Below are 17,863 nucleotides of genomic sequence, written 5' to 3' on the forward strand. Positions count from 1 at the left end.
AAAGCTGAGCCTCCCTGACCCAGGACCTTGCCCCACCCTGATGGGCTTGCTGTCTGTCTCCTTACTATAGGCTAAGGCTCCCCAGGAACTCCTCAAAGAGGATTCCTTTCTCTGTCAGCACCTCCTAAATCCATACAGGCCCCCAAAGCATCTGTTTTAGATTCTATTAAACATTGAAGTGCATTTTAAGGCTGTGCAAGATTTTAAAATTTTCTTTAAGTCAATCAACAAATATTAATGAAACTTCCAGGCAGTATGCTAGTCAATGAGGGTGAAAGAAGAAAAGATAAAGAGCTGCACAATCTTTCGAGAGAGAAATGCAGGCAAAGAAGCAGTACCATGTGGTCTGTGTCATGTTAGAGCCCTAAACAAGGAATCATGGGTGGAAGAGGGGAGGAAACACTTTGGGTGGGCAGGGAAGACATCACACTGCAAAGAACCTCACAGGAGAATCTTAAAAGGGACAGAAACAAGCTATCCAAGCAGTGGGAGGAGTGAGTTTCAGGCCAGAGGAGGGTGTGGCATGCGTGAGTACCACAGGCTGGTCACCAGAAAGGAAGAGGAGCAGCTGGAAAGGATAGCAGAGCCAAGGAATGGGAAGTGTGAAATGCCATCCTAGGGAATTCAGATTTTGTCTTGATGCCAATGGGAAGCTGGCAGAAGACTCTCAGAAGGTGAGAGATAGAGGAATGTGGATGAGGTGGTGGGGGAAATGGGTTGCCTTGTTCTATTTTTCTTCCTGTAGCATTTATTACCTTTATTGCTCTATATAATTATTACATTTAGTGCTGCTCTCTTCCCATGAGGATGTGAGGTTGAAGACCTTCAACAGTCATGTTCACTGCCATGTTCTAAACTAGAAAAATGCCAGGCATACAGGTGACATCAGTATGTATTTTATCACTGAATTAAATCAATGAATGGTGTGGTCAGAACACAGCTTCAGAAGGATCATTCCAGTGACTGTTTTGATGGTGACCTTGGAAATAGGAAGATTAATCAAAGAACCCAAGTCAGAAGCCCTGAGGACCTCAAATTGGACAGCGGGACCTGATGCTGGGAGAAGCACTGGAAGGTGACAGCGCAGGTGAATCACACTGACCTGAAGCCAGGGCAGTGAAATGTAGGGGAGGGTATGGGCTGCAGGTATAAGAGAGGGACAGAGAGAGGACCCTTTTGGGAGTCAGGGGCCAGGCTTACCTCGGTAGAAGCTGCCAACTCTCCTTGGAACAGGATCATTGTACAGATGTCTATTTTCTTTGGGGGCAGTGCCATCATCAGAGTGGGGGTCATGATATGCTCCACCCTGAGAGAGGAAACAGGTTTATATAAGGTAAAAGGCCTGTGAACTTGGAATAGCACTCCAGGGTCTTTTTAAGAGAAAATTGAGAATTATGGCATGAGGAAAACTACTTTATAAGTCAGTTCAAATTATCTGTGAGAGACTGGGCATGGATACATTTTAAAAGATAGACTGTAATGATGCTGAATGACCAATCTTTACCGACAGACATTATCATATAAGGTAGCAACTCTAGAGAATTCAGACCTCAGATTTCTGCCGCGTGTGGAATGCAGAGTTGCCTTCTCTGGAGGGTTCTTTAACGGAAGATCTTGCCACAGTCATCTCTGGAGGGAGCTGTTCCCCGGGCTGGAAGTCAAATTGAAAAGGATTAATAAGAGTCCTTATAAATTATGAAAATCACCTAAATTGCCATGGGCTTTATTTGGTATAACCAGTACCTAAACTGACTAAAAGAAAAAATGTTAGTTGGCCAAAACATAAATTGTCCTGTAAAAGAGTCATCTGATGAATGTAAAATAAGTCAAATAACTGTCACACAGATGGAAAGTGAAATTCTCATTAAAGTTAAGGCGAGCAGGGAATGAATTATTCTGAAAATAGTTCAATTAATTATTAAAAACAAAGAAAATGATCTTCCTAATATCTAGATGGCCATGGGTCTGTTCAGCACTCTAATTAGAGATTCTATTACTTAATTCAACAATTCTCTAGCAGATTTTAGGCTGAGTTCTCTAAAAAGTACTGTGCAGATCCAAAATTATTATTTTTTTTAAATATATTTTATTGATTTTTTACAGAGAGGAAGGGAGAGAGATAGAGAGTTAGAAACATCGATGAGAGAGAATCATCGATCAGCTGCCTCCTGCACATCTCCTACTGGGGATGTGCCCGCAACCCAGGTACATGCCCTTGACCGGAATCGAACCTGGGACCTCTCAGTCCGCAGGCCGACGCTCTATCCACTGAGCCAAACCGGTTTTGGCCCAAAATTATTTTTCATGAAGAATTTATATGGCATATGCAGATGAAAACTAAAGTTCTTTGGATATATCAAGGAATAGAATCAATACTCTTAATAATTTCTGTCTTAAATTTCTCTAACTACAGTAGTTTATGTACTTAAGTTCTCTTCTGAATCTTCTCTAGGACAGCAGGACTTATATCTCATATATTTCCTTAACCATAATTATAACACTGCTCATCTCAGGAGACACTACCTATTTCTCTCAAGGATGTGATTCACAAGCTAAGAGCAGCATTGGTCCACAGTGGTGTTCAATGAGGGGAAAAGCAGCATTTTCTACTCTCAGAAAAAAAGATTAAGGAACAAAATTACCAAGCCATTAAGAGGAGTTAGCTGCATTGTGTATTATCATGAGCCTTATGTGATGTATCAAAAACATTTAAAATTTAAAATCTGGGTCTCTCTTTTTCCTCTTCACTCCCCAAATGAACTATGAATAGATTCTTAGCAGGAAATCATCCAATATAGCCATTCTTCTTTCTACTTTATGACAAGATCTCATATGAATGCTACCACCTATAGTGTTTACAAAGGCCTCTAAAAAAAGTATTTTAGAGAACAAATGATTTACATCTAACCTAAACTCTTAAATGACAGTGCCAGTCCAGTCCCCATACTCTTGAACATAGCCACAACATTTTGTAAGGGAGTGATTCCCCTCATTTATCCAAAGATTTAGTTATTGTCAAGCTGTCTGCCATCTCTGTGCCTTTAAAGTTGTACTGCCTTGTAGGTTGGCACAGTACATCCTGAACTGGACCTAACATTCAGTAACAGTTGGATCTGTGCTTAGCCCACAGTAACTATTTATAATTAGCTTATTTTCACCATGGTCAAAGTATTTTTTTCTGGAACTCTCAAAAAGCCAGTCCACTTTCCAAGTTCAAGCTTTTTGTTTTTCTTACTACTTCTCTGTTTACACTATGCTTAGTGCTAGCATGTTTTACCTGGGTTTGACCTTAATGTCTATGGGTATCTACCAGGCTCTAGAGATCTTTGTAGGCCCTAGAGCAGGGGTGGGCAAACTTTTTGACTCGAGGGCTACAATGGGTTCTTAAACTGGACTGGAGGGCCGGAACAAAAGCATGGATGGAGTGTTTGTGTGAACTAATATAAATTCAAAGTAAACATCATTACATAAAAGGGCACGGTCTTTTTTTTTTTTTTTAGTTTTATTCATTTCAAACTGGCCGGACCCGGCCGTAGTTTGCCCACGGCTGCCCTAGAGGTTCTCTCCTTTCTAGAGGGATTCCTTGGGGGCTCCTCCTACCACTGCTCTGACTCCAATCATGACATCTCTTGCTCCTCCTCTCACCTGGGTACCAGACGGTCTTTCCAAGCTCGTGGAGAACACTTCTGCCTAGAGACCCAGGGTCACTTCGACTTCAAGATGTCAGCATGAAACAGTAAAAAGAGTGCTGGCTAGGGACCTGGACATTGCCTCATGATCCCAGCTCTGCTTTGAATTAGTAAACTTGGATAACCCAGTAAACATTTAGGAGCCTCAGCATGCTCACTGTGAAATGAAGGGGTTGAATTCAATGGTTTCAAAAGTCCTCTCTTCAACTCTGAAAAGGAGCTCCTAGAAAAGCAACTCTGAAGGCTTTCCTTTTCCTCTGTTTTGTCCTTCAATTCACAAGTCCCCTTGTTTCTACTTCTGAGGAGTCTTTGAGACACACTCTTCTCTGTTTTTCCCATTGGCATTGACAGTCCAGAACATTCTCTCCTCACCTCATGGTTACATTATTGCAAAAACCACCCTAAATCTTTCATTTCCATCCCAGCAAGGTGGAACATGTTATCCCCACAGCACACTATGCTATTTAATGTCTCTCTTATTCTCCTCTTCCTTGTCCTTTTCCACCTTCCCTTCTAGCAACTTTCCTAATGTTGACTCCATTGTCTTCCCCTAGTTAAGTCCCAGAAGTCTCTGCTTAGATCACACCTCCCCTGGGGGCCTCCCACAAGCCCCTGCCTGACTGAGCAGCTCCTTGGCCCCTATAGCACACACATCTCTCTCACAGTGCAGGCACACACCCAAACATTATTATAATAAGCTATAGTTGGCAAGTGTGCAACCCTCACACTCTAAAAGGGCAGGGACCACATCTTTTTCATCTTCTAATTAGAGCCAATCATGGTGCCTAGCTCAATGAATGCCTAACACATCTTCATTCTCTCTACAAACCTCTCTACATCCTAGCTCACAGCAAGACCTTTAGTTGCCCCTAAAGTCATTTCTGACTGCTCCTGCTCACAATACTCTCTCCCTGTTCTCAATTCCTATTTATAGCCAGTGCCATAGGAATGTGGTTCCTAATTAGTCCATTGTTATATATAATTTAATCTTCCCTGAGACAAAATAAGTTTCTCAAGAACCCTAGCTCAGACTCTTCTGAGTGCCTGGAATACCTAGCACAGAGAAGGTGTTCCATGCCTAAACAATAGCCCCCGCCATCACAGAAGCAGCAACAACTAAAATTTGTTCAACACTTACTCTGTGCTGAGCACTGGGCATGGTGCTTTATACACTGTCTTTAATCCTCACAACAACACTCAGATGAGGAATCTGAGGCACAGAGAGGTTGTATCACTTTTCCAAAATCACAGTTTGAAGCACATTGTAGAACTGGGATAATAAACCCAGGTCTGCGGGGCTTCCCAGGTGAGCTCTTAGCTACAGACTGTGCCTGTGACTGTGACTGCTGGTTACTGCCAATTATCTTGCTAAGCCTCCCATGACATTTTCCATCCATATTTTCTGGAATTCTTACATATACCTATTTGCATAGTTTCTAAAAGGGGAGGGCTTTCCCTACATGAAACTCTTCCCCTCTGACATTGGCTTTTCTCCACTTTCATTTCTTTGATGCAGGTGAATGTTTAATATCACAAAAATATAATAAAAATAAAATCACTCCAAACTGTGTTCTGTTGCAAGAATGCTGCTGCTTTTAAACAGGTATCAGTTCTAGAGTGTGAAGATCAATAAGATGGAGGAAGTATTATGCTAAAAGCATTGCCTTGAGATTCAAAAACAATCCAAAGACCAACTATTAACACTTATCCTGGCCTGATGTTAAATTTCTCAATGATTCTACATAAATTTCAAACTTTTCAATTTGTTTAAGATATTGAATAAGGTCTTAGCAAAAGTGGTTTGGAGCCATTAGAGAAAAATTCCCACAAGTTCTTAATGAATTTTGAGAAAATTAAAAACTAACCCATATAGCCAATGAATTCTATAATAAATCAAATAGGATGCTCTAAACAAAATATGCCAGAAAGGAACACTTAAGAAAACAGATTTCTGAAACCAAGCTTTGAGTTCTGAGTACTCAACAATTGGGTTAAATAATTCAATTCTTTTTAACAGATTAGTTCTTCAAGTATTGCTTCCCTAATGCATCCTTTCAAGGAAGTACAGACTTTTGCAATAGGGAAAATTGCAGACTGACCCTATTTACCCCTGCACCACCTTCCCATGGTGAACCAACAGACCAGGTCATGGCCCTCAGCTGTACCTGGGGTGATAAGAGCTGCAGACTGTTGGCTCTGGCTGCCATCCCTTGCCCTATGCTCAAGCTTCCGTCCAAGCCTTTGGCTCTCACTTTGTCCCGGGTCACATACATGGAATGTCTATGTGGACGCTGTTGGGAGGAGAAGGGGCTGGTGTAGCCCAGTCCATAAGAAAAGGATTCATGAGGTGCAGACAGTGAATGAGAATGGCTGCTGTCCACGTGGTCTGGTAGCTTCAATTCGTCCATCGTTTTTGAATGCCTGGCTGTGGTTCGGCGTGAGTCCAGAGTGCCCTCACTTCGGTTATTTCTTCCAGAGGGGCTGAGCAAAGTTCTTGTATCGCTGTGCCTGGTGGGGGTTGGGCTTGTTGGAGAGTTCAAGTCCAAGCAGCTGGATGGGAAATACCTATTGGTGTTGGACTCTGCAATTTGGGCCCTGGATTCGGAAAGGTTGCTCACAGACTTAGAGTCACTCAATGCCCCGTGGCTTTTGGTCTTGGTCCGGTAGGAAGGACTTCTAGAGGACTGGGGAATGGTGTCAATGTAGCTGTGTCGACTCTGCTTTTCACTGGGCTGCAGTGTTCCGGCTTTGCTCTGAGAGCTTTCCATAAATGAGTGCCGGTTCTGCTGTGATCTGGTGTTTGACTTGAGGTACTTTGTGCCCGGGCCTTCTGAAGGCTTTGGGTCAATATTGAAATCAAACTCAGACTTTGACTTGGTTTCTTTTGGGCTGAGAAGGTGTGTTAAGTTGTTGTTGGTAAGATCTTTGCTGGTGGACCCAGGCTGGCTGCTTGCTTGATAGGTTTTGGTGTGCATGGGGCTAAGAGTAGCTCCAGCAAGGTTTCCATTGAGGAAGCTTTCGCTGGCGGGTAGACCTTCTTCAGCCCGGGGCAGACCCACACTTAGGTTCTGGATGTCCTTGCTATTAGATCTGTGATGAGACTGCAAAGCAGTACTTTTGCTGGCTTGATTTCTATATTAAAAACAACCCAAAACAAGTGTATCAGTTTTCCTCAATAGCAGACACACAAAAAGTATCATAAAAAAAGAACAAACACTTAAAACACCTCAAAGTTTAAAAACATTAAGTCTCAAACTAGATTCAACAAATAATAAGTAACCATAAGCAGTAAGTGCCTTAGATCAAATCATTCTACAAGCACCAGTCCTAATTAAATGATTTGGACATCCTTAAAAGTTAATGATTTGGACATCCTTAAAAGCTCAGCTAACTTGCTGCCAATATAGTTTCTGATAATCTGGGAAAGCCTGCTTTTGCTGTGTTGCTGCTCACATGAGTGTTGGTTACAGAATGCCTGCTAGGACGAAGAGAGTTGAGCTATAGATAAACCCTTTATGACTCTTTTTGTATGCTTAAATGTCAGAAGGCAACATTTACACTTAAAGGTCACTGTGTTCCTTGAACTTCGTTTTTATTTGCCAAGCTCACGGCCTGCCTCAGAGGTACATACTCACAATATATACACAGACACCAGTGTCTCTTTTGTCCTCAGTCTGTATCATCAAAGAATGAGAATTCTAGCAATGTACTCAATAAGAGAAAATGACACTCTAAACAGAAATGTAAACTGTCTAGTGAGGTCTGTAGGAAAACACAATGATTAATGTTTATGCTTCAGTGAAGTGGCAATACTTGGGGTACACCAGATATTTCCTTGTAGACTCAACAGGAATGTATCTCAAACTGGATCTCAGGGATCTAAAGAATTCATTTCTCTCCAAAAGACACAATTTATTCTCTTCTTCATTTCACACGTCATTATTGCAAACTGACTGAGGCCTTCTTTAGGATTTAAAGCTTCATTTCCTACTTGGTTTAAAATACAAAACATAAATCTAGAGGAAAACTTTGTCCTCTATTTGAAAGCTGAAACTAACATCACAGCCAGGTCATTATGTCCTATTGTAATTATTTAAAGGATCACATTGTACTTTGAGATAGGTAAGAATGTTTTTAAGTGAAAAAGAATACTCTTTTCCTGCATTTAAAAAATTTTGCTGCAAATATTGTTATTGCTAATGATGGTTTCATTTGGGAGAGTTCTGTTCCCATCACACACTAATTGGAAAGAAAGTCACATCTCCCTCCGCGCCGTCCCTCCCACCCATGGAATGATAATCTGTGAAACAATGTCTTCCCATTTTCCCTGAGAACCCACTTGCTCAGGCATCAAAGGTAAGGGTCCTTTTCCTCTCCGCCTACCTTTCAGAGTATTAAAAAGTATCTGATATCAAGCAAGCCTGTACTAGTGTGGAAGGCCCCATCTCCTAAATGCACACTCACTAATCTCTCACAGTTGGGTCATAAGAATTGCAGCACTAAGTAAAGTCACTTATCTACAAGTTAACTAAATGGCAAATCCCAGACCTAGAAAGATGTCACAAAAAAAGGAAAGTTTAGCCTGGCCAGTATGGCTCAGTGGTTGAGCGTTGAACTATGAACCAGAAGGTCACAGTTCGATTCCTGGTCAGGGCACATGCCTGGGTTGCGAGCTCCATCCCCAGTGTGGGGTGTGTAGGGGGCAACCAATCAATTATTCTCCCTCATCATTGATATTTCTATCTCCCTCTTCCTTCCTCTCTGAAATCAATTAAAAATATTTTTTTAAAAAGTTTCACTTCCCATTAAATGATGTCAACAGAGTCTATCTAGGTCAATAAGGGACAGCCCCCCAGAGTCGTTAGTTATCTCAATTACTAGAATATCTTAGCAATTTTTCAAAACCCCAATGATGATAGACAAATAGTCTCACCTATAAATACATATGACTGAGTGTGTTGGTTATTTTCCATTTGCCCAACCCCCAATCCACTCTACTCCTGGGTCTCAGGAGTTCAGTGCTGTACACTGCATCACCCAAGCTCCATTGCCCTCTAACTCCCTGTTGGGCTTAGCAGTGCAAGGGGCTGGGGGCTATCTTCCCTGCTCTTCCAGACATCAGCACCCTGACTCAGATCACATCTGTGTCCCTCTGTATTACAGCTCCCACGGGACAGCTCCTTCTGTCCGGTTCCCCTGGGCTACCATAACTCTATTTCCTCCCCTTTCTCCTTCAGGTCTACAAAGAATAATAGCAGGGATAACACATGCAGACACTGTGAAAAGTCCAAAGCTCCAGCCAGGGAAGAATAGAGAAAAGTGAAGATGGCTGCTAGAGTTTTGAAAATCTTGGAAACACTGTTCTCAATGTGGAGCACAAACCTACACATGAATTTGAACAGAATTTGAACCTGCTCCCAGGCCTTCAAACAAACAAACAAAAAATAGGTAAGAATGGTTTATAAGATGTGAGGGAAACATACCAAAACCAATCATTTTAAAGATAGTAAACAGCTGTAAAAAAGACAAGAACCCCCAAAACAAAAATAAAAACAGTCACACCAATGCAATGAAGCAGCGAAACACAGGGCAAAATGGTTACTGACAATTTATGGATGCAGTCACAGATCTAAAAAGTACCGGATCTTGAGCTTTCAAAATTCCATTAGATTAAGAACATGGAGAGAAAATTGGGGGGAAATAAGAGAAACTTCTATTCAAAAAATTTCATATTAAGAATTATTATTTTCTATTTCTCTTCTTATAGTAGACTAGAGGTCAAGTGCAGCATGGATTTGTGCACCAGTGGAGTCCCTCAGCCTGGTCTGTGCCCTCTCTCAATCTGGGACCCCTTGGGGGATGTCGGAAAGTTTTCCCGCTCCCAGAAATAGAGGTTTTTTGTTTGTTTGTTTGTTTTTAAGATTATGCTGAAAAATTACATTTTAAAAAACACCAATTTTAAAAAACACTATCTTCCAAACTGACTTTACTGTTTCCATATTCTTATTCTTATGAAAAATAACTTCTCAAATCAATAGTTAAAAGTCAAGAGCAACAAAACACAAAACCCTTTTATAGAGCCAGACCTACTGGGTTCAGTTGCAAAGATTGTCCTCGGTACCCTCCCACCCATCTGCGTTTGGTATCCTCTTCTCCCTCCAGAAATCCTCTTGCTCTAACCTACCCTTCTTCCCCAGGGATCACTCCCTGGGTCCCATTTATACAAAATCTTCTAGTTCATGAGGCTAGAATCATCCTTAGTTGCTAACCCATGCTACCTTTCCCAGGAAATGCATAGTTTTCCATAATATACTTGTTAAAGATAAGGTCTTTAAGACCTACATGACTCTTAAATTGTGGTTCTGAATCATGTAATAAGCATAAAGAAGATATTTTTGAATAAAGAGGGCTTTCCTTCTTTTCCCTAATCGCATCATTTAAGCACCCACCTCCTCCACCTACTTGTAAGACCAACACTGCATCTGTATTTCCTTAAAAGGGAATATTTACCTATTAGACAAAGTGCTGCTTTCCACATGGTAAGGTTTTCTTTTTGCTGACCTTGAAGGGGAACGATCCAAAAGTCTCTGGGTTTGAAACGCAGGGTGATTCAAACACTGTTCTGTCAAGTATCTTTCAGCTGGGTCCAACTTCAGTAAATTCTTAGGAAATAAAGTTAGGATGGGAAAGAACATTACAACATCAATTTAAACTGTCTTAAAAACCTTATTTTCTTATAGAAGAAATGCATGGTCATTGCAGAATATCTAGCAAATACAGTTTAGCGTCCCCCCAAAATTTTAAAGGACTATGTAAATCACCCATAATCTTACCATTGCTGTCCTCTGGGGATATGCCCTTTCAGCCCCTCTTTGAATATCACATATAATATTTTCTTTTACAAAATCTGGCTCACATTATACACTTAAGTTTTGTATCCTCTACTTCTCAATTATTAGTCAAAAACATTATTTATACCACCATAACATTTTAAATATTTTTGGAATAAGTAGATAGTCATATGAAAGAATACACATTCCTCATCTTTCTCCTGTCCCCCTTTCTGGAGGCAGCCCATGCTACCAGTTTCTTGTACATCTGTACATATCTCCATTTGTTCTGTACATATCTCCATTTGTTCTGTACATATCTCTAGCTGCTCCTTTTATTTACCCATATAGAAGCATACACACAATGGTCTGCTCTTAGTTTTCTTTCACTGGACATTAGATTCTCTGAGATCATTTCATATCAGTAAAGAGTTGTAACTCTATGGATGTACCTTAGGTTGTTTTTAGCAATTCCCTAATAATAAATATTTTGGTTGTTTCCCTTCTTTTATTATTATGAACAATGTTGCAACAAAAACACTTTACAACATGTTTTTCTATATAGAAGTTTGTGGTATGAATATACCATGATTTATTTAACCAATCTCCTACTGTTGGACATTTAAATGGCTGTCACTTTTCACTATTATAATTAATACAGTGGTGAACACCTGAAATTTTTGTATACATCCAGGATCCCTTTCACAGGATAAACTCCTAGAGATGGAACTAGTAGGTATGCTAACTTTTAAAGATTATTCTCCGTGTTGCCAAATTACTCCCTAGGAAGTTTGTCTCAAATTATACTCCTCTCAGAAATTGAGTCTACCAATTTCCTGGCACTTTCATCAACAACAGGCATTATCATTCTTTTTAGTGCTTGTAAATTATATATTTTAATAATGGCATCTTATAGTTGTTTTAATTTATACCTTTGATGACTAGTGAGGTTGAATATCTTTATTCACTGGTTACTTATCTTCCTTCTTTTCTTATTTTTCTATCTGTGTATCTATTATAATTTATTTCTAAGTGTTCTTTATTCATTAAGGTACTAACCGTTTTACATTGCACAGATTATATTCTTTTACAACAACGAAAAGGTTTTCTTCTCATAATATTTATCTTATTAGTAATTGGACAGGATTTTAAAAGGTGACTCATTATTAAAACTAATTGGTTTTACTGACGAATTAAATATATAAAGAAACACAACCTGGGGGGTAGGGGAGGCCAGGGGAAGGTCAAGGGGGAAAGAAAAGGAGACATATGTACTACTCTTTATAATACTTTAAGCAATAAAACAAAATTTAAAAAAAAGAAACAACCTACATAACCTAATACAACTCAATAGAGCACACTTAACTTTTCTCTTTGAGTGACAGGGATTCTCCTTCAGAGAGAGGAAGAAGGGTAAAATTCCAGTATTTCCAAATCCATCTTTAGATCACTTTCATTGGTTAGCCAAGAGTAATCCCTTTGTGATCCACTGTTGAACACTGATAGTAAACCTAGATTGGCTCCCAATAAGCCAGAATTCAATTTTAGACAACTACTTTCAACCTAGCATCACAGAGAATTTGAAATTCGATCCTTTCATATACTAACACATTCACTTTGGGTCAGAATCTGGAAACCTAAGCCACTGCTTACATGCAAATGGATTTACATTCATGTTGACTCAGATACAACTCTAAAATTACCTCAATTCTTTCTTCTTCCTTATTAGAAAACAAAAACTGTGGAGGTGTATAAAATGATTTCTCACTGGCAGTTAAAACAGTTAAAGTCAAAATGATTTCAACTGCATGATACTAGTTAAAACAAAGGAAAGTCAGCCTCTGAGTCGTATTTCAAATTAGTTGTACACGTGAACTTTCAGAAGCCAAATATCTACTAGCATTAAGGTGCTATTTTAACTTAAAATTAGCAACCGTAGAAATTACTACACGTACATGCAAAGAACTATTTTTATGTTTATGAATATAGCTGTTAATTTTCAAATTACTTGGAAGGATGAGATCATTAAGAGCAAAGAATAGAACAGCATAATTTTTAAAAAACTAAAATAGAACTCATATAATTATTACAGTTTTCTTTAAGTTATTAGGGGCTTGGATTAATTCTGGAGACTTTTATTCCCACTAAAATGGCTGACATGTATAAACAGATGCAGAATGAGACGGCTATTTTAGGTACTTATAAATGGATTAAAGTATCAAATCTGCTTTAGGGAAATGGCATAGAGAATACATTTCTTCATGAAAAGGTAAATGGTACTATTTATTTTTTCAAATTCATTGTAAAAGATAACTAAAAGACAAAAGGAATAATTCTATTTATATTAATATTCAATAATAACAAGGCAATATCTTTGGTAATAGAAATTAGAATCGTGGTTTCCAGGAGTAGGGAGGATGGAGTATACTGTCTGAGAGGCAGTCATGAGGAGACTTCTGGAATGTTAATAATTTTCTATATCCCAATTTGGGTGGGGTAATACAGATATACTTACGTTACAAAAATTAACTGAGATATACACATAATTTGTATACCTTATGAATATATATTTTAATAAAATGGTTCTTTAATGTCGAGAAAACTTAAAGGTACATATATTAAATATATAGGAATTAAGCTGTTTAACTTCCAAACTGGTATAAATGCAGAGATTCAGGTTATCATTGATGCTTGTAATTATATTTGGTAATGATTTAACAGGGAAAGTTCAATTATTTTTAACTATAAAAAGACAAAAGGCAGAAAACTTGAAATTGCATTTAATTCAGCTCTTCTACTTTATTATATTTATACTAGAGGCCCGATGCATGAAATTCGTGCATGGGTAGGGTCCCTAGGCCTGGCCGGTGATCAGGACCAATCTGTGGGGCCACTGGCGGGGCGATCAGGGGGCCTCTGCTGGCACCCGCCTTGGCTGGCCTGGGGCCTGCAGGCTGGGACCAGCTCTGCCCCCTGGTAGTCAGTGCATGTCATAGTGATTGGTCATTCTGCTGTTCAGTTGATTTGCATATTAGGCTTTTATTATAGGATTTTAAAAGTTACCAAATAATTAAGACCCTGGTAAGTAAATATTGATTGCATGAAAGAGCATATTGACAAAACCCAACTGATTTAAGAGATAATTTATGCCTAATTAACCTGAAAGAGCCTTGAGGGTTCTTTTTTTAATAGCATCTCTCAATCTGTGTTCAGAAGAACACTAGTGCTGTGGAGTTTTATTTTTAAAAAATGTATTCAGTATTTAATTAAATTTGGGAAATGTTGGGTGAGATAGAAATGCTTCTTTGCTGTGGGATTTCTGAGAGCCTTTATAGGTTAATGAATATGGTATGTGGCCTTTCCCAAAGGCCACGCCCCTCCCCCACCTCTGCCCCATGCCTATTTACAGTGTTCCTTGGCACACAGATTAACATAGTTTAAAGCACAGCAAAGTTCTGAGAGCACTGTTCAACAATTTCCAACTGTGCTAAGTATGCCTTTTGAAGGCTCTGTGCACAGTGTAACCACCTCTGATTTCGATGGTTGTCTGAATGGGCATATAACAAACCTGATCCATTAACAACTGTTTTTTAAAGGTCTACTTTAAAAAAAAACCAGCACTTGCTTATGCACTGACTGCCTATAATGAAGCTGGAGAAGTGTGGGAAAAAAAATAGTTCTCACTCAAGGGGCTGACTTTGTCTACTGGAGAAGAAAACCATGAATAAAAACGGTGAGAATGTTTTCAGTAGTCCAGAGCAGGAAGACCTCCTGGACAGGTGCACTAGCAACAGGAGGAACACTCAGGCCCAGTAGAAGCAGTACTGTCAATTATCTGTGTCAAAAAGAGTCAGAAAGAGCCAAGGCTAGGAGAGAAGAGGCTAAGTTAAAAAATGAACAGAATTAGTTAAAATAATCTGATAAAATAATCTTATGAGAGGCCTTAAATATCATGTAAAAAAATGTTAGAATCTCTTTTCTTTCAACATTCATTTTAAGATTTGTTTTAAAACCCAATGCTTGAAAAAAACAAAACACACCTTATATTCAGCTCTTGAGTGCTGAATAAATTTAATTATTTCTTATTATTTATATTTAGATTGTTATTATTCTGTCCATTTTAGGATTATAATTTAGGTATCTCACAGTCCTGTTTAGATGAAATGTTATAATACCAGATACATCTGCTATTTAAAATAATTTACATGTCTTTTAACACGATGCAGTCCCTATTATTCACCATTATACATCTATTAACAAAACATTTAATTTGTAAAAGCAGGCTATGGTCACAATTAAGACACAAGAGAACCCAAAAACCAAAAGACATTTCATACAGACAACATCAACTTGTCCCACCTTCATTAAGTCAAGTAAAACACTGTTTAAAATTCCAAGATATCTTCTCTCCAATGACTGAGGATGGTTAACAGCTGGAAACTGGAAGAACAACATGACAGGGTGTTAGCACAGGAGGAAGAGTATACCTGTGCGTGTATTGTCATTGATTCGAGAAGGTAGCAGCCGAACAGAAGTCCTTGCCCTAGTGCCAATCCAAGTCAAATTGATCTCATATATATGTATATTACTTTTGGTATCTATGTATCTGAGTTATGGATTAATAGAACTGGGTATTAAATAAAGGGAAAACTCACAGGTGAAAGATGATACTAAATCTCGTCAGACAATACTGAAGCATGCAAAACAAACCAAAATATAAACATTTGAAACTGTTTTTATACAGTATTGTCTGCTTATATAGAGAATTCAGTTACTATACAGTTAATACCGAATTTATCTGCTTATACAGACAATTCTTGTCTTTTTCACAACAAGATGTCACTTACTCCTGAAAATTAGAGGGGAAGAAAAGAGGAAAAAGACAGAGAAGCCAGTTCCTGAGAGGCCACAGAAGTAGACATGGTGAATTAAGACACACATTGTATTATTGCTCTTATATACTTTTTAAATGACCTGTCTTCAATCCCTTCCTGTATGTAAGTTGGAACAGAAGGTACACAGGCTCTTAAGTTAACAAATGCATTTTTTAATAAAATGAGGGGAAGAGGTCAAGTTTATTTAGATGTTCTGTCCTTCCCTCACATTTCACAATATCTAAGTGGATGGTAAAGTATTAGAGCCCAATTGCACAAACTCCCTCCCAATGGGAGGGCTACTTTGCCTTTAATATATATTTCTTTTATACCAACATAAGAACATTTTGAAGTACTTAAATCCCTACACATGCTAAATGAGCGGATGGGAGGAATGGTTATGTGGGAAAACAAACCAGGCCTTTAGGAGTGATTATGACCTCATCCCCACACTGTGCCTGCCAGGTAGGGCAGGAGAGAGAGAATATGAGTAAGACCTAAACTTTGCACTCAAGCACTACTCAGTCAGGTGGGAAAGCAATTATAAGTCAACTGTGCAGCTGTAAATTCCCTGTGGAGCTCACAGAAAGGAGAGACCCAGGTGGTTTGCAGCTGTAGAAGAATCCATAGCTAATATTTGAGCCAGGTTTTGAAAGATAAGAAAAATGTGAGGATGGAGAAAAGTAGGACAGCATCTTCTACATAGAGGAAGTAGAAGAAGTGCCATGAGCTGAATTAACTCAGACACTAAGGCAACAACCTAACACTGATTTCTGAGGGAAGTGATGGTACATGAGGCATTTTAGCAATGATCATTCTTCTTATTTTAGAAATAAGAAAGGTGATGACCAGAAAGTTCAATAACTTGTTTGAGGCAAGTCACATGATGAAAAGGAAGTAGAACTAATTTGACCCCAAGTCTACAGTCCAAACCCACACTCTTCCCAAACCTAGGTACTTCTCTTCAGAGAGGTATAAAGGTTCCTTTGGATGTTGTCAGAGCATTAATTATTAGCCCAGATACAGAGATACCTGTCTTACTGTGATAAAAGACTATACTGGTATTTTAGCGACTATTTTGCCGATGAGGTCTATCTTATGCTATCAGATACCACTTCCTTTTTTCCCCTCAGGGTAACATTTTCTAAAGGCAATGTGAAAAGACTGAAGTGAAGAGAGAAGGTTGGAGCAATCAGTTTGGGAGCAGCTGTCAATAGTTCAGGTAAAAGGTGAAAGAGCGAAAGCAGCATTAGAGATGGAGAGAAGTTGAACTTGAGCGCTGACAGCACAAATTGGTTCAAGCGCTCATTCAAATACTCAGAGTCCCACTAAATATGCTGGGCTCTGTGTTAGAGGTTGGAAACACAGTGACAAAACATGATTTCTGCCCTTGGTGAGTTTATATTCTAGTGGCTGAGAACTAGACAATTAATAATTAACAAGTAAACAAACACAAATAATTACATACCATGAGAAGTGTTATGATGGGATAAAGGGTGCTATGGAAGATAACAGAAAGGAGGTGGGGGCAGTATGTTGGGGAGGTCAGAGAGAAGGGGCATTCCTGGAGCTGAAACTTACAAAATGAGAAGGGGTCTCACAGGGGAAGTCCCTTTACTGGAAGGAGGTGCAAGACTCAAATCCAGGAGATTGGAAAAACCTTGGAATGTTTATGAAAGTCAAAGAAAAAGAAAGGCAAGTGTGGTGACAGTTTGGAGGGAAGGGAATAGAGACCAGTATGAGCTGAGGTCAGGAAGCTAGAAGGACCTGAATCAGGCAAGGTGTCGTAGGCTATGAGAAGGAGTGTGGATGTATTCTCAGCCAAACAGGAATTCATGAATTATGAATAACTCTATGTCTGAATAGATTTTCCTTTCTGCTAGACTGAGGGTGAGTCCTACCTATTGTCATAATGTTAGCATCTAGTATGACAAATGTTTAACAACTGTTGAACTCTGTGCATCCTAATTTATAGTCATAATTTGGCTAATTTTTGGCTTACTAAAACAAAAAAAAATAAAAGGAGAAAAGAGAAACTTGTTGGAGGTAACAACGATTTGAAAGAGAGAAGAAAAAACAGGAATGAGATGAGAAACTATACACTTCTGTTTACTCCTTTCTTTGGCATTCGGAGTGGGTGCTGTGTTGGACACTCATGTGTGAAGAGGGGTGCTCTTCAAAGTGAAATGAACTGAGGTCCAGAAACTCAAAGGAAGAAAAAAAGTGCTTTGCAAATGTCAAGAAAACACGGTTTGAGAATTATGCATTTAAGAGAAAGAAAGAGATTGGTGATGAGATTGTTTTATAGTTCCCACAACGGCCACCACCAATTGGCATGCTGGCCCAAACAGGGTAGTTGACAACTAAAAAATGTAGCTTTGGGGGTAGATGAAAGAGAGAAGCAGCCTAGAACTGGCCACTTCCATAAGGTGCTTCTGCAGGCCGGTTGTCCCTCATTTAGGGAAAATTT

General features: G+C 39.1%; 1 protein-coding gene across 2 annotated transcripts in view; it reads right to left on the reverse strand.

Moving 5' to 3' along the window:
- The window catches only part of CDKL5 (cyclin dependent kinase like 5), a 173,092-nt gene that overhangs the window by 19,587 nt on the left and 135,642 nt on the right, over positions 1 to 17,863 (reverse strand). For both annotated transcript variants that reach the window (XM_036305036.1, XM_036305037.1), the window contains 5 exons: positions 14,879 to 14,959; positions 10,200 to 10,351; positions 5,855 to 6,821; positions 1,550 to 1,651; positions 1,201 to 1,306 (listed from right to left, as the gene is read on the reverse strand). In XM_036305036.1, coding sequence (XP_036160929.1) covers positions 1,201 to 1,306; positions 1,550 to 1,651; positions 5,855 to 6,821; positions 10,200 to 10,351; positions 14,879 to 14,959 — 1,408 coding nt within the window. The remainder of the gene's footprint in view (positions 1 to 1,200; positions 1,307 to 1,549; positions 1,652 to 5,854; positions 6,822 to 10,199; positions 10,352 to 14,878; positions 14,960 to 17,863) is intronic.

The sequence above is a fragment of the Myotis myotis genome, unplaced genomic scaffold, assembly GCF_014108235.1.
Source record: "Myotis myotis isolate mMyoMyo1 unplaced genomic scaffold, mMyoMyo1.p scaffold_m19_p_4, whole genome shotgun sequence".
Lineage (NCBI taxonomy): Eukaryota > Metazoa > Chordata > Mammalia > Chiroptera > Vespertilionidae > Myotis > Myotis myotis.